We start from the raw sequence: 24,142 nt of genomic DNA on the forward strand, positions 1-24,142 counted from the left end.
CGAGAGCGTTTATGGCCTTTACTGTGTTTATTCCCAGGTGCTCTTTGGCACTGCTGTATCCCAGGCTCCTTTTGTGTATGCACGCCTGTGTGGAGATTTTCAAATAAAATAACACATCTCTTCAGACCTGGGCCACATTAAATATTTATTGCCTGCAGTTTGTGCATATGTGTTTGATAAATGGGTGTGAGGGGAGGGGAGGAGAAGGGGAAGAGGGAGCTTGGCAGCAGGGAAAGCGTCGGCTTTGTCCTGGAATTTCTCCAGGGGATGGCACTGGAGAGGGGTGTCCGGCACATGCTGCCTTTGGGGCTGTTTTTAGGGTTTTTGGACAAACTGGTCAAAGTGCTCAAGCCACAGGTTCATTATCTGGGATGGGAACCACCTTATCTCCCATTCTTGGCTTTCCATTGACACTGCAGAACTTGTCTGAAGTGCTGTTGGATACAGGGGTTGTTGTGGTCTGCTGGATTTGCCTGTTTCCCTTTCTACATCCAGAAAGCTTAGATAAAACCAGTTTATTCCAGCACAGAAACTGCAGGGTGGGAGAGGCTGAAGGGTTAGAGCGAGGAAATCCAATCATAAAAAATGCCTGGGATCCCTGGAGTCGAAGGGATGACACCTCTGGGGATGGAGGAGCTATTCTGGAAACAGAATCATTCCCTGTGGGGCCATGCTCTGTTTCCTGCCTGGATCCTGTGCACTCCAGCCCCTCTTTAAAGGTGCAAATGAATCTGTTCTTGTGGGATCTGGAGCAGCCCTGGTAACCTGGAGATGCTTTGCCCACCCTGAGCAGGGTGGCTGCATCTCCTGAGGGAAGGAGGAGCAAAGCAGTTACATTAAAGCATGTTTTTGTATTGTTAAGTTTTATAACCAGAACAATCCTTGAAATCCAAGCTGAGTTTTCAGCTGGTTGTATTTGCTTTGGAAATGGGGCTTGCAGGGAAGCAGAGTGGCTGCAGGACACGTGGAGCAAGACTCGTCTGCTGTGAGTGACCCACTCGGTGTGGGTCTGCAGCTGGCACTGCCAAGCTTTGTGGGAAAGGGGTGGCTCTTCCCTTTATCTCACGCTGTCCCTGCTTTTCCTTGCATTCCCAGCACCTTTGGAGAGCTCAAGACCGTCCGGCTGCCCAAGAAAATGGCAGGAACGGGATCCCACCGGGGCTTTGGCTTTGTGGATTTCGTCACCAAGCAGGATGCCAAGGTGAGCTGTGCTCCTCCCTGCCCTTCTGCCACTGCCCCAGTGGGGAGGGGAGCCTGGAGGCTCTGTCCCACTGAGGCTTTGCCCAGGCTTGGGGCAGGCTGGTAGCATTCCCCAGGAAAGCTGCACTCAGGCTAAAACCCCCCTGTGGGCAACAACAAAACCCACAACCCAAACCCTAATGGGGATAATTCGGGTGCAGCTGGTGAAACAAATCAAAATTCTTGTAATACAGAAGGACAGGAGCTTATTTTTCAGAATTGTCATGCAGCAAGGTGAGACAAGATGGTTTTGACCCAACATTAACACATCAGGAAACCTCTGCACATGTCCCACCTCCACCACCGCCTTGATTTTAGGGGAGTTCTGAATATTGTGGCTGTTTTCTAATTTGTAACCTGTGCAAGGCTTGTGTTCACCAGTTCTTCTGTGTTTTGAGAGCCCCCTGTGAGCAGCCTTACCCTGCTGCTTTCCCAGTGACTGTGCCAGAGGATCAGTAGCTATAAATTGGCCTCATTCATTTATTTTTTGAAAGCTTTCCTGTATCTTTAAGTTCCATGCTTTTAGCAGAAACAAGGGGATTGCAGCCTGTCTGATGGTATCCTGCTCTTACCCTTTGCCAGAGGTTCTGGAGCAGGGTGGATTTCATCCTGCTGCTGATTCCTGGTGATTTGTGCAGGGTCTGGAAGGAAGTGGCTGTAATCACAGCCCACAGATGTTATTGCTGGAGGGAAGGGACCACATGAACCCCCAGAACTCCAGATTTTCCAGACTGTGAGCTGAGATGAAGGAGAGAGAAGGAGGGGAGCCAGCCAGAGCCTGTGTTTATGTTTTTAGACAGCATTCATTGATCCAGGATCACAAGGGACTATTAGATCATCCCTTCCAGCCTGACCTCCTGTACAACACAGTACATGGAGTTTCTTTGTTAGTCCTGTATTGATCCTAACTCAAACTTCCCTCTGCTCAGCCTCCCTCCTCCCCTTGGGGATCAGCTGGGGGTGCAGGGATCCCCCCAGGAGCCTGGGTCCTCTCCCTGCACCTTGAGCTGTGCCTGTGGCTCTGCTCAAAGCAGCTTTGCTTTCACCTCTGCTTCGCTCCAGAATCATCCAGGCTTTGTTCCTGGGGGTTGAATTAATCTTTTCCCAAGGAAACCTTTGGCTTTGGATGGAAAGGTACGTAGTCAAGAACCCGGCTCGTTCTTTACTGCTGCTGGGTTTGGGGGGCAGCTTTTCTGCTGCTCTCTGGGGGAGACAGGCACAGGCTCAGCGTTTGCCTCCCATCCCTTTTCATCCCCTCAGGGACTGATTCCAGCTGCACTGGACAAACAGGAATCTCAGTGATCTCAGCCCTTCTGTGGTGAGGGGAGGGAGCCAGGCAGGGCTCTGGCCCAGGGCACTGCTGCCAGAGCTCATGGAGGGGAGCATGCAGGGAGAGAGCTGCCCTGTGCAAGAGCTCTCAGCAGGGTTTTCTTCTTTCCCAGCAAAGCAGCTCTTCTTCCTTCTTCATATTTTTTTTCCACCCTCGTCTCTTTGAGGGATTTAATTGTCTCACAAGTGGCACATCAAGTACACTCCATTGGCCGTCTGGAAAAGGATGCACGGTGTATTGATGAATAGGATCCTGAATATTGTAAACACGCTCATAATTGGCTTAGAGTTTATTGCTGAGTGAAATGAGAGAGGAGGGGAGTGGGCCTGGAGACCTCTGAGCTGAATAGCTCTGACTGTCAGTGATGCTTTTGCTCAGAGTGGTAATCTGGAAATTGCTTATAAGCATCTTATAAAACATGATGGGTTTGTAATAGAATAGTTAGGCTGCCTTTGTTGGGCATTTAAAGCCTGTGACCTCCCGTGTTTGTCTTTTTCTCTGAACAGCCACGGCTGCTGTGGGAGCGCACATGGAGATTTTCCACAGCCAGCACAGAGATGGGGGGCTCCTCCTCCCAGCTCCCCGATGCTGTGCCTGCAGATCTGCCCCACCAGGCTTGGCTTGATCTCCTCAGCCTCCCCTGGAACTCTGATGCACAAGCAATACCAAATTAACTCCGGTTAAGGAAGCACTAACCGTTTCCTGACATTCCCTGTGCAGAATTGTTGCGGAATTGTTTTTATTTTTGAACTATTAACTGGGAAGCCGAGTTCCCACTTTTCTCCCCTGTTGATATAAAAATACATCTGGTCTCCAAATAGAAATTGCCCATTTGGGAGAGAGACAGCCAACGCTTTCAAAATGCAGGCACACGGAGGGAGAAATCCTTGTGTGCAGCTGGCATCGCGGAGAGCATCCTCAGCTGGGGCCGGCTCTTGCGAGGGAGGGATATTTATCAATCTCCTAATGTTGTTGACCCTTTGTCCCTCTAATGATTCCAGCCTGGAGGCTCTTTGGCTTGAGTATTTAATAGGGCAAGGGGGAATGTGGAGGCAGAGCAGCACTGTCCTCCAAATGAGTGCAGCAGGCAGGGCTGGCGCTGTCACACCCGGGGGTGACAGACGCTGCGGTCCGGTCTCTGCTCCCGGCCCTGCCAGCACAGCAGGCTCTGCTCCAGAGCTCTGGCTGCCTCATCCCAGCAGCCTGGCCTTCCTGGGCCTTTACCAGCCCACCTCTTCACTTGGAAATTCTCTTTCTGAATCCCACAGACGTTTTTAAGCTGCTGTTCCAGCCTCTCGCCTTTCCTCTACCCGCTTTTTCCCACCGCGCTGGGCCGTAACGTTAAGCTTGAACCAAACTTTGCAAAAAGGGCTCAGAAATGGCATTTTTAACATGCTCACATCCCATCCTCGAGGAGGAAAAGCCTGTAGTGTTTTCATACAACCCCCAAAGCATCTGGAAAGCAAATGAGGCCCGGGACAAGGCTTGCCAAGGATCTTCAGCTTTGGGGTGGCCTGGCAGAGGGTGTGTTACCAAATGCAGCAGCTTTATCAGAATCAGGTTTGGGCATTTCAAAAGGAGCTTTTTGTGGCAAAGGCTCTCCTTAAAGGTGTAGGAAGATATTCAGCCCTGGAAATTAGAGGGCTTTTGTGGTGAGCCTCTCTCTTGGATGAGCAGACAGCACACCTCCCTTTATCCCTCTTTTGGATACGACTCCACAAACCTCTGGCCCTTCTTTGTTCCTCCAAAGAGGTGTCCTGGGAAGGCAGATCCTCACATAGAGGAGCTGCACCCCAGAAATAGCTCCTGCTTTCTGTGAAAGCCAGCCTGCTTCTCCTCATTTCATACTCGTCGCCTAATTAAAATACATTTTTTCCCTACCTGTCTTTTCATTTGAAATAGCAGCAGTGGCAGATTTCCTCCTCTCCTTGGAAGACTTCCAGCAGTGTGGATGTATGGTGATGGCATTTCTCCCCTTCATCCCTTTGTCTTTTAAATCATCAGTGCTTTCTCTTTTTATTTTTGCCCCCCCCTAAAAAAGTCTTAATTCCTCTCAGAGCAGTGAACAGCTACGTTTTGTCTCATAGCTCGTTTCCAAAGAAGTGACATCCATGTTTTGTCACCTGAAATGTGCAGCTTCTCCTCTGCATCCCCAGCTCCTGGAGCCCATCTGGAAGACAGGGAGCAGAGATTCCAATACAGGCTGGAGCTTTCCTTCATTGTGGGTGCAAACCAACTCATTTTGGGGCTGTGTTTGGCCAGGAAGGGCCAGTGTCACCAGGCTGCTGGCAGTTGTCTCTCACCCAGCGGCTTTCTTGCACATAACACAACTTGATGGCAGCATCTGCCTTCCCTGTTGCTCCATGACCTTTGTCAGGGCTGCCACCAAAATTAGAGGGTGGCAATCCTGTGACGACGAGGAGGAGGTGGCAGAGAAGTGGCTCAGAGGACCAGAGCCCACCATTGCCACCTTCATCATGGTCTGCCCTCCTCCGTGACCTGTGGAGCACAGATGGGCTGGGTGCTGTCACCCAACCTTCCTCTTCCTTGTGCTGAGGGAAGGAGAGATCCAAAAATAGGAATTAACAAAGGAAATGCAGTGTTTAGAGCCATGGGTTGTGTGCCAGGCTTTGGAAAAGGCTCCTCGTGCCAACATAAACAGCCCTCACAACTCCCTCCCCCCGAGTGTTTGTTTAAGCCAACACATTGCTCTGCTAATTGGGAGATAGGCCTTGAAAACACAGCAGCAGCAAATAAAAACAGCTGGAGCTTGCAGCTCTTCCAGGAGGAATGTGCCCCTGGAAAAGGGGGCACTCTGCCCCTCCGGGATCACCCCAGGGAGCTGGGGGTGCTGGGATAATGGGAATTTCACCCACACCATGGGGCAGGTGGAGCTGGTGCTCCTCGTCACTGTTTTTTACCACATGAGGGTTACATGAGCAAAAGGACTTTGGAAAGAGAGGAAAACTCAGGTTACTGGCTGCTGGTTACTGAAAATGGAGGTTTTTTATGAGTTTGACAACCCAGCAGCTCAAGGAGGATCCTGAGGAGCAGCTGTGGGCAGCAAAGCAGGACAAGCCCCTGTGCCCAGAGATGTGGCATTTGGGGACAGCTGCAGCACTTCAAAGCTGCTTTTAGCAGGAGGCTCAGAGGAGAGATGTGGGCTTCTACAGGACAGCTTGGGAGCTGGTTTGGGGGCCTTCAGATGGGAGCACAGGTCTCTGTTGGACAGCAGGATGTGTCTGACCCTAGAGTTTCCATTTTTGTTCCAGGGATATGAATTTGCAGAGCTCAAAACCTGAGCTAATCCCAGCCTTAGGTGGGGATTTTAAAAAAGTATTTGGGGCATTTCTCTCCCCCTGTGCCCAGCCTTTACTGTGGAGCACTTTGTGGGCCCCTGGGGATAAAAATATTTGGCCAGTGTGTTTGTGCATATGTGCTGTGGGCCCAATCCTGCTTAATCCTCAATTTCCTTGAAATTCTGTGGGAAATAAGGACAAAATCAAACTTCCCTGGGCTGAGTCAGTGTTTTCTGGGTGTTTCTGCTGGTTGCCTAAGGACAGAGGAGGCCATCTGAGCTCTGGGCTGGCTGGCATGTTTGCATTCAACTTCACCAAGAGATTACAGCTGGATGGGTGTTACTGAACAGGATCTAACACCAGGAAACCTCTGGATTTCTGCATTAGAGCAAACCACCACAGGCAGAAAGAGCAGAGGTCTTCTGTGCTGGCTTCTGCTCTGCCACAGTTGCTGCCAGCATGGCCAAGTCACCAAATGGCTGGCAGGAGAAAGGCAGTTTTCCAACTTGCTTCCAGAGCAGAAAGGAACTTCTGTGTCCCAGCAGAGAACAGGGAGTCACGAGGTCCCACCGAACGCTCCAGAGGCTGCAGCATTCCCAGCTCCCCCTCCTGTGCTGGATTCCAGCCTGCCCCACCACAGCCAGCAGCAGTGGTGATGGGAATTTGCTCTGCTGCAAGTACAGTGGAGATAAATGACCGAGTCAGAGCCTCTGATGGAGATGGATCCTGCCCCATCAGAGCAAAGCACTCCGAGTGCAATGATCTCCGGTGGTTGCTCCACTCCAGGCCAGAGGGAGGGACATTTTTCCCTTCCCTACTGTGAGCTTGTTCTTATTTTCTCCTTTAATTTCTTTTTCTCTCTTTTAATTCTGCAGAAAGCCTTCAACGCCCTGTGCCACAGCACTCACCTGTACGGCCGCAGGCTGGTGCTGGAGTGGGCAGACACGGAGGAGACGCTGGAGGCCCTGCGCCGCAAAACCGCCCAGCACTTCCACGGTAACCCCTCCTGCCTGGCACTGCCCTGGCACTCACTGCGGGCTGCCAGGCAGATCCTGGAGCCTGAGCATGCAGGGGGAGGCAGGAGGCATCCAGGCCAGGGCTTTGTCTGACAGCTCTGCCTGGGAGCTGTTAACTCCGCGTGTGCCGGCCGTGCCCAGGCGCCGCGGTGCCCCCTGCCAGCCACGGTGCCCCCTGCCAGCCACGGTGCCCCCTGCCAGCCACGAGGCCCCCTGCCAGCCACGGTGCCCCCTGCCAGCCACGAGGCCTTTGCTGCCTCCCCTGGTGCTCCCTGCCCGGCTCTGTGCAGGTAGCACGTGGGTTTAAAAGGAAAAGCCTTGTGGTGATGGGCTGGGATGCAGAAGGGGCTGCTTGGCTCAGGAGCTGGGAGTGACAGCTCCGCAGATGACAGCACTGCGGGCTCCTATTGACAGCCATCGACAGGCACAAATGCATTGCTTGGCAAATATTTATGTAGGAAGGGCTCCCCTGGGCTGCAGGGCTAAGCTGGAGATCAATGCTCCTCCTCCTCCTGCATCCCCTCCCAGCTTCCCCTCTCCATCACCACATGCCCGTGGCCCGGGGGTTTGGCAGCTGCACATCCCTGGTGAGGGAGAGCAGCACATCTCGGTTACTCGGTGATCCTGGCTGATCCAGTGCTCCACTTGTTCCTGAAATAGTGCAGGGCTGGTTATTCCGGGCTGGGGAAGCTGCAGTTTGGTGGTGGCAGGGCTGAGGGTGGATGTGCCCACCCAGAACCCAGCACTGGAGTGGGGGCACGTCATGCTTGCTCACAGTAATGTGAAGCTCCACCTGGGTGGAGAAAACAGCAGGTGAGATCTTTCAAGCACCCAGTTTTATCTTCAGGATCTCCTTCCCCCCTTTCCACTCTGCTCAGTGTAGGGGGAAATAAACAGTCTTGGCTTTAGGGTCCTTGCAGACTCTCTGCAGGTGTCACTGTGAGGTCTGCCACCTCCCCCAGGCTACTCTTATTCCAATTTTTTTGCCTGTCTTTGCTCCAGCCTCCTCATCTGGGCTCTTCCTCACCGAGCCGGAGCCCTGGGGAGGGCAGCAGGGAGAGGATTTTCACATCCTGGCAGGAATGCAGCTTTGGAGCTGAAGTGGCTCCACAGTCTCAGCTGAGAAACAGGAGCAAGGATTTAGGGATGGGAAGTAGGATGGAAGCACAATCCCTCTGTGCTCCAGCCTGTCTTGAGGGGAGAGCAGGAACATGCAATGACTCCAGGCCTGGCAGAACTGCCAGTGGCTAATGCTGTGGCAGAGCAGGGTGTGCCCGAGGGGATCTGTGCCAGGAAAGCCAGGCTGGGGCACACCCGTGGGCACCAGGATCTGGCTGGTGCCTGGGACCAGGTCTCAGCCTCTCTGTGCCACACTGGAGGGTCACGAGTGGGGTTTTATTCCCTTGGGAAGTGCCTGCTCCTGATTTCAAGGCACTGTGGGGTGCCCAGTGGCTCTGAGCTGAGGCAGCAGCTGCACTCTGTCCCTTCTGTGGGTGTGCAGAGGGTGATAGCAATAAAGAGGGGGAAAAAGGCCACCACCACTCTGCCTGCAGCCCCCTGGAAGGGAGATGCTCCTTCAGCTTTCCTCCCTGGCGTGGCTAGAGGCTGCTTTTCCCACACAGAGCAGGGATGGAGAGGATGCAGAGCACACACAGCGCCCAACAGCCAGGCTGAGACCATGCATCTCTTTTCACTGGTGGTGCAGACCTGAAACCAGGCTGTCTCCTGATCCCCAAGTCTCCTCTCCCCACAAGGCACAGGAGCAGCTCAGACATCCCTGTGCTGTGGGTGAATTGTGAGGGTCTCCCCACAGCTTGGCAGGCTGCAGTGGCCAGGTCCCCATCCCGAGCTGGGAATGGGAGAGAAAAGATAATTTCGGGTCTTCAAGCCTCAGGAAACAATCAAGACTGAGGTCTGTGGTGTCCCCAGCTCTAATGTCAGCCCCATCATCTTTGTCTCAGTATTTCAGAGTCCTGACCTGGGCTGTGACAGACGTGTCCTACCACTGACTGCTCTCTGCTACAATTACACACCTTATTTCTAGAGACCATTTAGAGAGATTGGGCTTCCAGTTCCAGGTCTCTGCTGTTATTTGTGAAGGAGAGGTCTGGTCTCCCAAATCTTTTCTCCATGCAGGCGTTTGTCATGGCAATCAAGCCACTTCTGAGCCGTCTTTTCAATAGGTCTAATAGATGCAATAAAATGGAATAGGCTTCCTTCCCATTTTGTGTAGTTTTCAGGTCATTCTTTATGGCTTGTTCTGAGGCTTTGTAATGTTCCAGGAGAAAGTGAGGAGCCCAGGAGTGGTCAGTGACTGACCACGGGTGGTTTCAGTAATTGTGTCAGGAGTGAAGCCACAGCCCAGCCCTGAGGCCTGGGACCTCAGCCCTGCACTCCACAGCCTGGGAGGGGTTGAAGGCTTTCTGCTCCTTTCTGAGAGGATCTCTAAAAAAAAAATAAAATAAAGACACTTTGAGTTTTGTTTGCACCCCAGTTTTAATGTGGGGGACCCACAGCTGCAGGGCTGCTGGAGAGCCCAAGGGCTTGGCCTGGCACGGGCGAGGCTTTGACGCTGCTCTGGATAAACTTAGTGGCTCTTAATGTGGGAAGGAGAAGCCAGGGAAAGCCTGGCCAGCAGCTGTCCCTGGATTCTCTAGTGCAGCCCATAACCTGGAGCAGGCTTGTGACAAATGCCACAGCAGGGCAGGGGCAGATGACAAACCCTGCCAGGGGCAGCATCTCGGCCCCGGCTTGGGCAGGGAGATCCTCCCTTTGGAAAGCAAGGATCACCGAGGCTTTGGAAAGCAGCAGGGTGGCTGTTCTGGCCCTGGCACCAAGGGCCAGCTGAATTTGCCAGCCCTGGGGCAAGGGGCAGCCGTGGATCCGTGCGGCTCCTGCATCCCCAGATGACGGAACCGCAGCTCCCCCCTTTCCCCCTCAGCTCCATCCTGGCGGAACGACGAGCTGGGGGAAGGCTGGCGAGCGCTGCCCATCCCCTCGGCATGCTCTGCTCTCTCCCGGGAGCCCAGGGCCGTGCAGGGAAGGCGCTGGCTCCCAATCCCACTAAATTACAATTACTGGTGTGCGTGCGCTCCGCAGAGCCCGCGCTCAGCCGGCTCCGGCGCGGCCGCCGCTCTCCTGCCAGGCCTAACTTGGGAAGCCAGCTGTGCCGGGCCGCTTTTCCTGCTCTTTCCCATCGATCAAAGAATTAAATTGACAGATGGGGAATTTCGCCACGCCGGGAGGGGAAGGCAAGGCTGGTGTGGGGGGGGTGAATGGGGGAGGCGTGTGAGGAGGGGGCTCAGTTGTGAGGGGCTGTGGGTGGGTGTAAAGCAGCCGAGCCCCGCTGCGGCTCATCCCTGCTTATTTACAGTTGTTGCTGGAAGCAGGGGTTTGCCAGGGAAGGCATGCTCCTGATTCTGATCCTGATCCTGATCCTGATCCTGATCCTGATCCTGATCCTGATCCTGATCCTGATCCTGATGGTGGGGTGGGAAAGTCTTCCTGCCACCATCACCTTTCCCAGATCGCTCCTGCTTTGGCCGCAGACCCCCAGGTTCCCCTTGCCCTCACCTCCCAACCGCTGGGCTCCCTTTTTTCTCCTTTGTCCTTTCCTCTTTCTTTATATTTTATTTTTTTTTATTTTTTTTTTCCGAGAGCATCTGTAACTAATGCAAACACATGCCGGAGCCGGAGAGTAAAACCCTGCAGGATTAGCGTGGCATCCGCAACCCTGCCACGTTCTAATCCCGTGGTAATCCCCCTCCCGGCCCACCCCCGCCGGCTTTGCCCATTGTTTAAAGGAAGCAAATGGGATCGTTAGCAGGCAAACCTTAACCAGCTTGGAGCAGCAGAACGGAAGGAAGTCGAACCAATTCGCTTCCCCACCCTCCTGGGTTTTTATTTTCCCCTTGTTTGATGAGAGGGGAGTGCTGCCGGTGCTCCCCGTGGCCGAGCTGGTGAATCTGGGGGATGCAATGGGGGGAATTTCCCTGTCAGACCCTGCCTGTGCCATGGCAGGTGCTGCTCTGCTGAGGGATGCTCCCTGTGCTCCCAGCATCCCAAATCCAGCTTCTCCTCTGCTCTGCAGCCTCAGCATTGCGGGATCTCCGTGTGGGGCCTGCCAGGGTCTGGCTCGAAGGGGTGGCAGCTGCAGGACATGCTTCCTACAGTGGATTTGGGAGGAGAAAATTTTGGCATTTTGATGCCATTCCAAAGCAGGAGAGCTGAGTAAAGGAGAGGGAGAACTGCTGAGCTGGCACCTTCCTCCAGGATGGGCTGTCTCTCGTGCCTTTGGGTGATTGAACTGGGAAGAGCTGCTGCAGGGCCTTGGGGTGGCACCTTGTGCCCCCTTGGCTCCCCTGAGCTGCTGGGGTGGCTGCTGGGAGGGTCCAGCAGCACCCTCATCCCCCTCCCATCCCCACAGCCCCCAGGGAGAAGGGAGGCAGGTTCTGGCTCTCTGACAAAGAATTAATTGAAAAATAAAATCATTAGATGGGAACTCCAGAAATGCAAAATTGTTGGGAGTTGGGGGGAGGCGAGGGGGGGGGGGGATGTGAGCTTTTGTCAGGTTAATTTCTTCTGTATTGATGTTTTGTGACATTTACTTGTTGTTTATCTCCCGCAGCAGCTGTAATACTAAAAGAAAATGCACAGCTTGTTCCATTTATTTATTTTACACCTTTTCTTTAGTCCTATGGTATGTTTGTTTGTTTGAGAAACCCAGCGAGGCTTTTGATGTCTGAAAGCAGGATTTAAACAGCTGTTCTCCATGTGCTGCGAGCGAGCTGGGGAGCCAGGGGGGGAGAGGGGGCTGTGCCACGGCTCCTGCCGGGAGGGCACCGCTTGCCCAGCATAAAGGAGGATGTCAGCCTCAGATCAGGGACCAAATGGCTTTGTCACCTCAGTGCTGGGCGCTGCTGGGATGTTCCCTCGGGTGCTGGCAGCCCCCAGGGCTCCCCCCTCTCGTGCATCAGTGGGAAGGATGTGTGTGTGGTGCTGTGTCCCCGGGATGGCAGTCCCAGGACACGGCTGTGCTGTGGGGCAGGAGGGACAAAGCAGGGCCGTGGTCCCACTGAGGTGAGGGATGTGCTGGGGTGAGCTCAGCGAGGATCTTGGTGGGGCTGTGTCCTGCCAAGAGCCCTGGTTAGGCTTGCAGCCACTTTCCCACAGGGAATTCCAGGGTGAATTGGGGTCGGCATCACCATCACCTGTTTGGATGCTGTTTGCTCCCAGCCTGTGAACTAAAGCGTGGGTGGGAGGTGTTGGAATCCCAGCTCCTGCCAGGGCCTGGCTGGGCAGGAGAAGTAGATGATATTTGATGATCTGGAAGGGTATCCTGCTACCTCCAGCCCCCTCAGCACCTCCCAAGGTGAGTCCAGGTTGTAATTTTTGCTTTTCTTCTTCCCCTCTTCGCTCCCACCCGGGCCTGGACAGATTCCCCAAAGAAGAAAAAACAATCTGAGATTTTGAATGAGATCATGGAGCACCTGGAAGACGGGGACAGTAACAAAGATGAGGACATCTAACAGCTGCCTGGGGTCTGGTGAGGTGGGTACTGGGGCAGTGGGGCTGGGGTGGGCACAGCTGGCCCTATAGGTCACAATGTCCTGGCTTGCTGCGGGGTCAGTAGCACCGGGGGCAGGAGAAAATGGAATTCCAAAGGCTCAGCAGCCTCCAAGCAGGGATCCCACCCTCTGCCTCTCCCCCCTGTGACCCCACAGGCTCCTGGCTGTGGTCCCAGGGGTTACAGCCCAGATTTGGGCTCGGTTTGGGCCCCGTGTGGAAGTGAATCCATGCCCTGAGTGTGTTCTGTGTGCTCCCCTGGCTGTTGGCATCCCCCCAGGTGAAAGCAGCAGAATTGCTGCTGTAGCAGGAATCGCTGTCAGGGTGTGCATTGTCCCTCCCTGAGGCTGGGGAAGAACAGATGGGCTGCCAAAAAATCAAAGTCTCTGTTTGGACACCAACCTGCAGCTGCCATCGTGCCCCAGATAGTTTGGCATAAGCCTTTTCCCTGCCAGCACCAAAAACTCCATGGCTTCTCTCCCTCCAAAAGCACCACACCCCGAGGTCCATGAGTCCTGGCTGCCATCACTCCTCCTTGCTGTGTCTTGGGGTAGCATCTCAAGGCTGGGAAACGTGGGATGGCAGGAGGGAGCTGGGATGAAATGGCTCCCTGAGGTCAAGCCCTCCATCCCATCAGCCCCTCTCATCTCCTCGAGACCCCCGCGCTCACCCCGTGGGGTTTGGGAGGTGTGAGATGGGCTCGTGGTGTCCTCTGTGTGTGTCTGTGGGCACAGTGGCAGCCCTGGTGTCTGACAGGAGCCCTGTTGACAGCATCTGAGCTGGGTTAAAGCAGCACTGCCTGCTCCAGGCAGGGCCCTGCAGGATGCAGGTGACATGTGCTCTGGGATGGCTCCAGGTGTGTGCTGTGAGCGCCTTGCCCAGCAGGCAGCCCGAGGCTGGAGCAGCACAGGCCACAGGGTGCTGCTCACAGCCCAGCCCTGTGCTTACAGACGTGTCCTAGCACAGCTTTTCTGCCAGATGCCCAAGAGCAGGGCTCAGCACTGAGGCTGCAGTCCCAGGCTGAGCTCCTGCTCAGGGGCCAGGGGTGTGACACCCCTTGCAGCTCCAGAGCCCTGCTGCTGCCACTGAGAGGCTTCCCAAACCCAGCAGGAGCCAGTCCTGCAGAACCTGGGAGTGCTGGCTCAGGGTACAAACCAAAATTCAGGGGTTCCTGAATGATGTAAAACCCTCATCCTGTACAGCAGCACCAGCTGTGCAGCAGGTGGGGAAACTGAGGCACAGGTGTGGAAACAGCGCTGTCAGAGGGGGTGGCAGTGTCACCTGAAGTGGTGACAAGCTTTATTCCCCTTTTTTTGCTCTGATGAGTGACACTCCTGTCCCTGTTCCCCACTGCCTTCACCACCTGCCCCACCACTGGCACAGCTCTGCAGCAGGGGGTCACTGCAGGGAATCTTCAGCCTCAGCTAAATGAAATCCCAGTTCATGTTTGCCCATCCAGGCTGTGCAGGACCAGCCCATGTCCAGCACACAGGACAGAGAAGCCAGGCAGGGCTCCCTCCAGGCATCACCCAGCCCATGATTCCAGCAAAGCTCTGCAGCCTTGCAGGTTGGGCTTGGATTTTCCTGTGGGTTTTTTTTTTCCTGGTTTTCTTTTTTTGGGTTTTTTTTTTTCCCTCTTTCCCTTCATTGTCTTTTGTGGCAGGGCAGGTTTCTTGCTGAGTGTCTCTGAGGTCTGCAGCGGCGACGAAAAGGATTAGCACAAGCAGAGCATGTAGGCTTTAGAGAACAGAGCAGAGTTTGGTTTCAACATCTAATTCAATTTGTTCTGCCGAGATTGAAATATGAAATGGTTGCCAGTCAAATGTTCAAAGGGGGAGGAGGGAGGAAAGAAGAGAGGGAGCCTTCTCAAATTTAAATTTTAATGAAAATTAATTTAACCCTTTGATATGTTTTAAAACATGTTATTTCCCAGGCTGGGAACAGGCTGGAAAACATTCATGAGGGGTTTTTCTTTTCCCTGTACCTTCAAACATAATGAAGATTTTCTTTTTCCCTTAATGATACTTATCTTGTGGAGCAGTTTGACATTGGTTAATTTTTCAGGCAATTTGGTATCAAGGAAATCTGTTTGATGTGAGCAGGGGGGGGCTGTGTATGTGTACACAGATAAATATGTGCCTGGACATTAATTATGGAAGTGCTGATCACAGCTCTGGAGAACAGTTGGAGTTAATTCCTGCTCCACTTCTTTGTTACGTATTGAGAATCCCACACGTTGCACCCCTAAAATTACAGCAGGAATTTTCTAAAAACGAGCATACACCTGAATTAAAATGATCACTTAAGCAGGTCTGCAGAAATTCAGCACTCCCCACTGGCTGTTTTCTTTTTTCCCCCCTGATCTGAAGCAACCCTAATGATAAAATAATGCAAACTCTCTTACCTGTCCATGGAGCTAAAGCAGGAACAGCCTCCCCTTGGTCCTTAACCTCGGCAGTGCTGCTGCAATGCTCTTGTTTGCTTTGGAATAGTTTCTTTTCTATTATTCAGGAAGGTTTTGTCTGTACCCAAGGATTGCACACCGATGGCTGTAACAGGGCTGGGATGAGCCGTAGCCCTGTTCCCCTCGTTTTGCCGGCTCTTGACACCCCAGGGGCGGTGTCACCGTGTGTGCCTGTCACCCCTCAGCTGCTCCCTGGGCAGAGCTGGGCACAGGGAGGCTGTGATGCTCGTCTGGGTGTCCTTTTTGGGGTGAGAGTGCTGGTGGCAGAGCAGATGAGCAGCTCCCAGCCAGAGTCACCATCAGCCCTGGCCCTGCAGGTGGGGGCTGGGGTCCAGCCAGCCCAGCTGGGCTCCAGAGGCCCCTGCTCTCCCCAGCAGAGAGCTCAGACGAGTGCTTTACACCCAGTTCTGGCTGCTGGGACACGGTGCAGGGCCCCTGGGGGGTTGAAGCCCAATGCCTTGGCCAGTGGGTTTCTGTCAGGTTGTGACAGCTTCATCCAGGGCAAGACCTTGGCGAGCTGGACAAGAGCAGGAGCTGCTGCAGCTGCTCCCCAGGCACGCTCCAGATCCCCCTCCCCAGGGCCAGCTCTGCAATTGGATTAGGATATTATTCAAATGCAGCTTTTTTACTGAATGAGAGGGTTAAGGGTTTTAATGTAGAAGCAGCTCTCCCTCATTGCTGCCTGTTGCCAGAGGCCTGTGTGGGCTTTTATCTCCTTACGGGGACAGCCGGCAAAGCAAGAGCGTGTCCAGGGAGCCTGGGTGTGCTGGGCACTGCCAGCCCCTCTGCTGTGCCACCGTGCCCTGTGAGTGCCCAAAGTGACCCATTCCCTTTGGAAAACTCCTGACCACCATCTGTGCTTTCTTCCCTGTCCCAGAGCTGGCAGGGACAGGCAGGCAGCATCTGTGAGCTCCTGGTGGTTTTCTTCATCACCACTGCACTGCTCCTGCCTACAATGCAGGAATTCCAGCTTCTCTCATCCCTTCAGTCCCATCTGGCCTGATCTTCCTCCCAGGTGCTCCCATGGAATGAGGTCTGGGAGTCACTTAAGGGCTGAGCAAGCACCGTGTGCTGTTCCTTTGCCAGGGCTGCGGGAAGATTCTGGATCCCCTGTTGGTTTCCCTGCTGCTTCCCAGCCCAGCTGCTGACTCCAGGAGCTCTGGAATCTTCAGAGGGAGGTTCAGGTTGGACTTGGGGAAGAATTTGCAAATGCAGATTGAGAGAGTTCACTTGGATGCTGGCTGGGAGATTTGGGGAGCATCTCCTTAATCACAGAATCCCAGGAGAAGCTGACTCGGAAGGGACCAATATCCCAGCAGATCTGGACTGTACCCTGGGTCACAGCACATTCCAGCTTCCACCACCACATTCCAGCATCCCCCAGCACCTTCCTCAGCAGGAAATACAGCAGCAGCAAGAGGAGGCAGCGTGCAGCTTCCCTGACAGAGGCACTCTGCCTCCTGTTTTCCCTAAATACATGCATTGGAGAGGAAGAGAAATCGCATGGCCGGGCTTGAGATCTCAGCCTTCGCCAGCCATGAATAATAATCAGGCTCTGTAATTCACAGTAAATAGGGATCCAAATTGGCTAATCAGGGAGGCTTTCACCCCAAACTGGAGCTGGGAAGGGAGGCAGAGCACGAGGGGGTGTGCATGACAAACGGGAAGTGATGCCAGCACAGGAGCAGGGAGCTGGGAAGCATCCTGGAGAAGGGAGTGTCTCCTCTCCCCTGGGAGCTGCAGGGGCACAGTCCCCGCGCTCCACAGGCCATAATTAGTGCCATTTAATTAGGTTTGTCCCTCTGTTCCTGCCCCAGGACCATGGTGGGCTGCTGGGGATGAGTTCAGAGCCAGCATCACCATGTCCCCACACGTGCCATCATCCCCCGCTCAGGGTTTAGCAAAGCTGCTGGGACAGAGAGTGAGGGATGTGGTGCATGTCAGGAGAGGTGATCTGGGGGAAAAAATGTTTTCTTTGTGTTCCCTCAAGGAAATTTTTCTGTTTTCTGGGTAATTTTCTCCTGCAAGAGCAGGCAGGGCAGTGGTAGGAGCTGTGTTCAGGTGCAGGGGGGTGGGTTAGGGGTCTTCACCTGCCAGCAGCAGGCTCTGACAGGGAGGGGACATCCCAGGGACAGCCCCTGTGAGCAGGGAATGGCTCCCAAGTGCCCAGCACTGGACAGAGCAGTGACAGGCAGAGTTTCTCCCTGCTGCTTCCCAACAAATATCTTCCAGCAGCATCTGCAGGCACTGTTAGATCAAGTGAAGATAAAACCATGGGAAAAGCCCTCAGCCCAGACCCCCTGCAGACCTCAGCCCATGATTTGGGCTATTTAAATACATGGAGTAGGAGCTGGAAGTGCAGCTGATGAGGAGCTGGAGGAAGGCTGCCCCTGCAAGGTGTTTTGCAGCTGCTAAATGACTGCTGAAATTGAGGAGGGACCTCTAGCCATGTTCCCAGTGCCCCTGGATAGGGCAGCACAGTGGCTGGAGAGCATCAGCCTCCTTTTCCAGCTCTCCCAGTCCTGCAACAAGGAATGGCTCTGTCTTCAACTGAACCACAGCAGCTCTGTCCAGAGGTGATTTCCCTCCTGCTCTGTCCTTCCCTTTCCCCATCTCTCCCTGCCCCACACCGCTGGATTAAAAACACTCCAGAAATTCAGCACTCTGGGAAGGATGGAGCAAACAAACCTCCTTTAGCTTCCTTTCCTCTGTGACTTGGCTTCTTTAAGTGGAAGGGGGTTTGGGATGTGCAGTGCTTTCCTTTGGGGTGTGGTGGGTGCTGTGTGGTGGCCAGAACCTCCCCATCCCTTCCCTACAGCTTCAGTCATCCCTCCCAGCCCAAAACTGGAGCTGGGGTTCAGCAGGGCTAACAAGGACAGCTTTAAAAGCCATGAGAGACAGAGAGAAAAGCAGGCTCCTGCCTCTCCCCACATCTGGGGACCCCAAATCCTTCTGGAGATAAGTGTAGCCCCTGTTAGCAGCCATCCCCTGGTGCCTGTGGGGCTGAGAAATCCAGGGCTTTTCTACTTCAGACTCAGAAACCAGACCACAAAAGGCAAAAATCTCTCCAGGAGAGATCTGGGGCTAGGCAGCCATCCTGTCAGAGCCATCCTCTGCCCCCAAAACCTGGCAGCAAAGCCCAGGCTTAACCTCAGCCTCAGCAAAGCTGAGCCCACACTGGAGCTGGGACAGGGATCCCTCCTGGTGTTTTGGGCAAGGCATTCATTTTTGCATTTTGTGGTTTGGTTTTAAGCTGATGACGTAGAAAACTTTGAAATTTCTATTCTCCCCCAGGCTCTGGATGGGTGTGTGGGATCAGCTGCTGCCATGGGCTCAGCCCGAGGCAGGACCCCCTCCAGCCCAGGGCTGGGAGTGTCCTGCTGGATCTGAATTAACCTGGGCGGCCCCAAAGTCTCCGTGACACCCAATGGGGAGGCAGGAACAGGCAGGGTACAGGCAGGAGCTGCTTTAATTCCATTTTCAGCCCAGTGGTCAGCCCCAGGAAAGGGTTGGGCTGGCCCAGGAGCAGTTCCAAGCTCGGGGCAGGACTGGTGCAGGGCTGCAGAGGCATCACCCGGGGGGGTCACAGCCCATTCTGCCCCCCAGCAAGATAAACAGGACAGGGACATAAACAAAACCTGGCGAGTTTCTTACTTTAATTTCAAAAATGAGAAGCCAAGTCAGCGCAGTGTGGTTTCAGCTGGGGGTCTGCAGGCCTGGGTGGCAGCAGGAGGGGGCCACAGCAGGCAGGAGCCTTGGACTTCGTTAGGATTCAGCCCTTGGATCTCTCCTTTCCCTCTGATGGCTGAGTGTGATTGACACTCACAAATTACCCAGCCAAAAGTGTCGAGTCTTTGACCCCTGAGTAACATCTTTGGCAAGCCTGAGATTTGCCAGCATTTTGTCATCTAATTACTACAAATCCCTTGAAAATTCACTGGCTGGTGAATTTTTAATGCGGGACAATTTCAATGTGATGCATCGCCCAGATGGGCACGCGCGGGCTCCTTCCCTCTCCCCCCGCCGCTTCCCTGCCCTTTCTGCTCCTGCTTCCCTCCTTTCTGTGCTCCCCTTCCTCCCCCCATCCCATTCCTTATCTCCTGCTGCCTCTGTGCATGTGTATCCATGGAAGTGCCCCGGGATCTCAGCCCTTCCTGGGCTCTCCAGCCCAGCTCGTGTCCCCTCGCTCTCTTGCTGAGGGAGCTGCTACGTGGAATTGATTTTTTTTCTCCCCACTTTCTCAGGTCTCTGGCTGATGGATGGAGCAGGAGAAGCCTCCATGAGGAGCCGGCCCACTTGTTGCCAGTAGAGTTCCCTGTGAACCCAGGGGCTGATTTATGCTGTGTCCAGGTCTTGGAATTCCCAACCTTTGAAACAGACTTTAAATTCAGAGAGGAAGGAAAACCCTTGTCTGCTGGCAGCTCCTGAGCATCACTTCTTAAATCCAGGCAAGGAGTGATTCCCTTCATCTCAGCCCAGCCTGAGGGAAGAGGAACCTGGAGCAATGGACCTGGGGACTCTGACAGAACCTGCCCTTAATGTCTGAATTCAGTAATTCCTGGACATTAAAAACCACATTGTGTACATTAAAAGCCATATTTTTTTTCCCAAACTGAGTCTGGGTTTTGTTTGGCTTTGTCTCTTCTCCACAGCCAGGTAGATTTTTGGGGCCGATGGGGAGATAAGAGCATTTTCGGAGGGAGGCCTGGGGTTTGCTGGGCTGGGCTTTGTGCCTGTGTCATTTCTGTCCCTGCTCCCAGGCACTCGCCTCCCATCTCTCCCTTCCCAGCTTTCAAAGGGAAAGAGGCTTTGCTTTTCAACCAGGGTACTGCTTTACATATGTAGGCAGCTGATAAAGTATTTTCACTTCGCCCCTTTCCCCTCTGGGAATCGCTGTCTTACGGCAAAACTGTTTTGTCTGACAAGGGCTGCAACAGATTACACGTGTTGGCTGCAAACACGAGGCCTTTTTTTACCCCCTCCCCCCTTTTTCTTCCCTTAAAAAAAAAAAAAAAAAGAAATCTGTATCTCTGCAGTGCCAGGAGGAGCTCTGCCCTTAGCCTCGAGCCCCCAGGAGCAGCCCCAAGTCAGGATATGCTGGTGGCATCACACCCCTGGCTGGTGCCTCTGGCCAGATTGCTTCTCTCACCGAGCTTGATTGGAGCCTGAGTCCATGAAAATGCCACTGATTCCATCAGGACTGAGCAGGGTTTGGGGGGGGAGATTTTAGGAGCCCTCAGAATCCAGAAATGCTGCACCCAGAGCATCCCTGGAGGTCAGGAGGACTCAGAGTGATGTCCTTGTGCTGCTGAGGGCCAAGCTCCCGGTGTCACACTGACAGCCACAGCAGGGAACCACAGCTGATGGACTCAGCAGCTCAGGGACATCCAGGACACCCCAGCCCATGGGCCAAGCTGGATGCAAGCTGGGATAGGTTTACAATTTGCTTTTCAAATCGTCTGTTCAGGCATTGAAAACCTTAAAACCTCTGGTGGCACCAGCAGGAGATGAGCAGAGCTGAGAAACCCCTGGCCAGGTTTGTCCCCTGGCTCTGTCTCCTGAGCTGCCCCTTCCAAAAAACATCCCTTGTGCCCCCAGCAGCTGGAGCACCCGGAGGGAGGGGCTGGGAGAAGGTGGGGTTAAGCACCGGGGATGAGGGGAACACCAGGATTCAGCGATGTTTCGCTGCACACCAGGGCTGAGCCGTGCCCACATTTCTGAGGAAGGAAAATGAGGACACTGCAGTGCCCTGGAATGGGCACCCCAAACTGGGGGTGCCACAGGGTGTCTGGAGGAGCCCTGAGAGGGGTCAGCTCATCACCACCTCATGCAGGCAGTGCCTCGGCTGCTTTAAAGGGGAAACACAAAAAGTTTACTGGGGGGTTTGAAGGATTAGGAGCTGGAGTCAGCCCAGGGGACCTGGGAGCATCCAGCAGTGCCTGCAGCTCTCCCTGTGCCCTGCTGATGGATGGCTGCCTGCCCCAGAGAGCACCCAGCACACTTCAGACACCTCTGAGCTGTGTCACCACCCAGGATGCCTCCAGGGAGAAGCCTCAAGCACTGGATCCACCCAGCCTGAGGGGATTTCACTGACATTTCTGTGGGCAGGACCCTCAGCAGCACAGCCTGGCTCTGGGCACCTTGAGCTGGGCATTTCCACACCCAAGGACAGCCAGAAGTGATGTGAATCCTTTCCTGCTCTTTCCCACATTTTCCTTTTCTTTTCCTCCCCCATTTTCACATCTTCACTCATGAAATCCCATGGAAGCAATAGGTCTGGGCCCAGGAGCACTTTGCTCGCCCCGAGTTGTTTGTGGAGATAATTAACTGTGTGTTCTCAGCTGAAACCTGCCATGGCAGCGCTGAGTGAAGGCAGCCCGGGGCCTGTGCCATCCCTGGGGGATGGACTGGGAGAACTTTCCACAGGAGGAACCAGCTGAGAGTGACCCTCCCTGGGCTGCCTCTTCTCTCAGTCTGCACTCGTCCCTCAGCCCAGGCCATTCAGTTCTGGCCACGTCCTTTGTGCCCTTTTCCAGCTTCTCCGTGCCCCACCAGAACCAGGGATGGGCACTGCCTCCCCCCTGCCCATGTGGGTGCAGCTCTGCTCTATCCCGTGGTCCTTTTCCCATCTTTTCCCAATGATTCCTGAGCCTCGGGCTCCCATGGCTTCAGCCCACTGCTGTTTCTGGGGAGCACAGTGGGTGCCTCAGCCCGGGGCACTGCTGGTCTGTGGGGCCACCCCCACCCCAGCACCTCCCCAGGGTGTCCCCAGGGCTGGAAACATCCCAGTGTCCCTGGCACCCCGTGAACCCCCGCTCCCGTCGTGCCTGGGTGAGGAAGGAGTAATTAGTGCCGCTTGCTCCAGCAGGCAATGCCCAAATGTCAGGGAATAGCAAAGTTATTAAACCTGGTTTTACTCCGTGTTTGCTCCCAGAGTCTCTATGTGTGTATGTGTGTGAGAGAGAGGAAGTTTTGGGGGGTTAAATCCAGCCCCAAAGCATCGGGAAAAATCCCTTCCCCCTGGATGTGCCGCCTGCCTGCCTCAGTTTCCCTTCCATCACCTCTGTGAGGGATCCACCCCATCCTCCGTGGGGAAAATCACAGGGTTATGTGATGGGGGGCCAGGTCCTGCCCCAGGGGGTGTGAGGGACCCCCAGTACCCCGGGTTTCACCAGCTGGGGAGGGCCAGGGTGGCTCAGCAGCCAGGAAAAACCTTCTGCTCCCATTTAGAGCTTCAAACCAGACCAGCTGCAGTGAGCTGCCCTCGCTTGGGTGCCCACCCGAGCGCTGCCACAGCCCAGAGCTGGGTGCCCGAGGCTGTGGGGAGGCTTTTGGGGCACAGGCAGGCTGAGGGTCCTGCAGCAGGACCGTGCTGCAGCCTGCTTCCCATCCCTGCACCAGGCAGGAGAGGGAGAGAGCGGGAGGGAAAGGACGTGTCAAATCAATCATATTTAAACAAAAGCCTCTTCGGCCCAAGGGCCCTTTTAAAAGCTGCTTATTTAATTAAAAGTCCCATTTTCCATATTTATGGCCCTTATTCAGTTAAATATTAACCGCCTGGGCCAGGGCTGGTTTATTCTTTGGGAAGAGGCAGAGTTGGGAGGTTCATTAGGGGTTTATCAGGCAGATGGATGGATGGAGGGATGGAGGGATATGGGACAGCTCGTGTGGGCTCCTGACAGTGCCTGGGGACTGTGGGGATGACACCACCACTGCCCTGTCACCTTCCAGCAGAACTCAGGGTTAAAAATAGAGGAACTGGGGCTGTTGGGATGGTCTGGGGGACGAGCAGGGACAGCTCCTGCAGGAAACCACCTGAAAGACACCACCAGGCACAGCCTGTGCACCCAGCTGCCCTAAACTGTGGCAGAATAATCATAAAAACACCTCCATTTTTCCCTGGGGTCACTGGTTCCTGGCCAAACCCTTGCCAGGACTGTTTTCCCCAGGGTATTTTTCCCAGCTGTGCCAGACCCAGCTCTGCTGGGCTCGACATCTCAGCGCTGGGCAGGACCTCACTGAAGGCTCATCTCGGTGTCACTGCTCCAGGCTGGCCTTTGGGACCTGGGGACAGGGACCTCTGGGGGGTCCTCGGGGCCATGGAGGGGGCCAGAGCAGCTGAGCTGGCTGCAGTGAGAGGTGCTGAGTCCAGAGGATGTGGGAATGAGGAGAAGCTGGGGTTCATGTTTGCCTTGGAAGGCCTCAAGACCAGGCGGCTCCACCCCCCTCCATGGGCAGGGACAGCTCCCCTGGAAGGGAAACCCACGGAGCAGAGGAGCAGCCGTGCCCCAGAAGGTGTCCCTGGGATCCCCCTCAGCTGCCTGGGCACCACGGGGCAGAGGGGACGCCCTGGCAGGAGGAGCTGCAGTGTCCCCTCAGGGCTGGACCCTGCAGGACGCCCTGCTCTGGGTGCTGGGAGATGCTCTGGGAAAGCTGCAGGACAGTGCAGCTCATCCAGACAGACCAAAACCTCGCTCTGAGCTCTGTCTACCCTTCTCCCCTTAATTTTTTTGGGAGCCAGCACGGTGCAGCTGCATCACCTCCATCCCAGCACAAAGCCAGAGCTCCTTTCCCTTCCATCCCCAGCAGCGGGACAGGAGCGGGCAGCAGAGCCACGGGGAGCCCTTGGGAGGCTGGGGAAGGGAACGGAGCCGGTGGTGTCCTCCGGGGAGCGGGGCAGGGAGGAGAGGGGGGCTGGCTGCCGGGGAGGGGGTGGTGGCAGGAGAGGGAGAGACACCGGGTTATCAGAGAAGTGTGAAGACAATAATGCAATCTGACATTTCTGAAATGAGACCCCCCGGTTGCCCTGGCAACGGCTCACGTGGGACCAGCTCCCGGGAGACGGCTCCGAGATGTGCTATAAATGATGTTTGATTAGAATTTAAATCATTTAGGCGGAGAGAAGATAGGCCTTTTGTCAGCGCGGGGACCCGCGGGGGTCACCCACCCAGCAGCTGCCGGAGCAGGGACCGGCCCGAGGGGTCACCCCGGGATGGAGCCCGGGCTCTGACCCTGCCAGCCAGGACAGCACGGAGCTCCCGGCCACGCCAAACACGGCACGGGGGGAGGACAGAGCCTCTGAGCTCTGGGACCGGACCCGGCATCTGGACCTGGCATCTCGGCAGCGTCACCTGAGCTTTGGTTTCTCCCCAGCTGGGGCAAAGCCACCGAAGCCCTGCCATGGCTTCCTCCGCTGAGAGCCTTGGCTTTTTCCGTGCTCTAATTGAGA

The 24,142-nt window shown here is 54.8% G+C and overlaps 1 protein-coding gene across 1 annotated transcript in view; it reads left to right on the plus strand.

Annotated features, from left to right (window-relative positions):
• The window catches only part of RBM19 (RNA binding motif protein 19), a 51,818-nt gene extending 32,289 nt beyond the window's left edge, over nucleotides 1–19,529 (plus strand). Inside the window, exons 22-25 of the mRNA XM_015644322.2 lie at nucleotides 1,096–1,201; nucleotides 6,744–6,864; nucleotides 12,321–12,434; nucleotides 19,158–19,529. Coding sequence (XP_015499808.1) covers nucleotides 1,096–1,201; nucleotides 6,744–6,864; nucleotides 12,321–12,412 — 319 coding nt within the window. The 3' untranslated portion in view covers nucleotides 12,413–12,434; nucleotides 19,158–19,529. The remainder of the gene's footprint in view (nucleotides 1–1,095; nucleotides 1,202–6,743; nucleotides 6,865–12,320; nucleotides 12,435–19,157) is intronic.
• The last annotated feature ends 4,613 nt before the right edge of the window (nucleotides 19,530–24,142 follow it).

The sequence above is a fragment of the Parus major genome, chromosome 15, assembly GCF_001522545.3.
Source record: "Parus major isolate Abel chromosome 15, Parus_major1.1, whole genome shotgun sequence".
In the NCBI taxonomy this organism is placed as follows: domain Eukaryota; kingdom Metazoa; phylum Chordata; class Aves; order Passeriformes; family Paridae; genus Parus; species Parus major.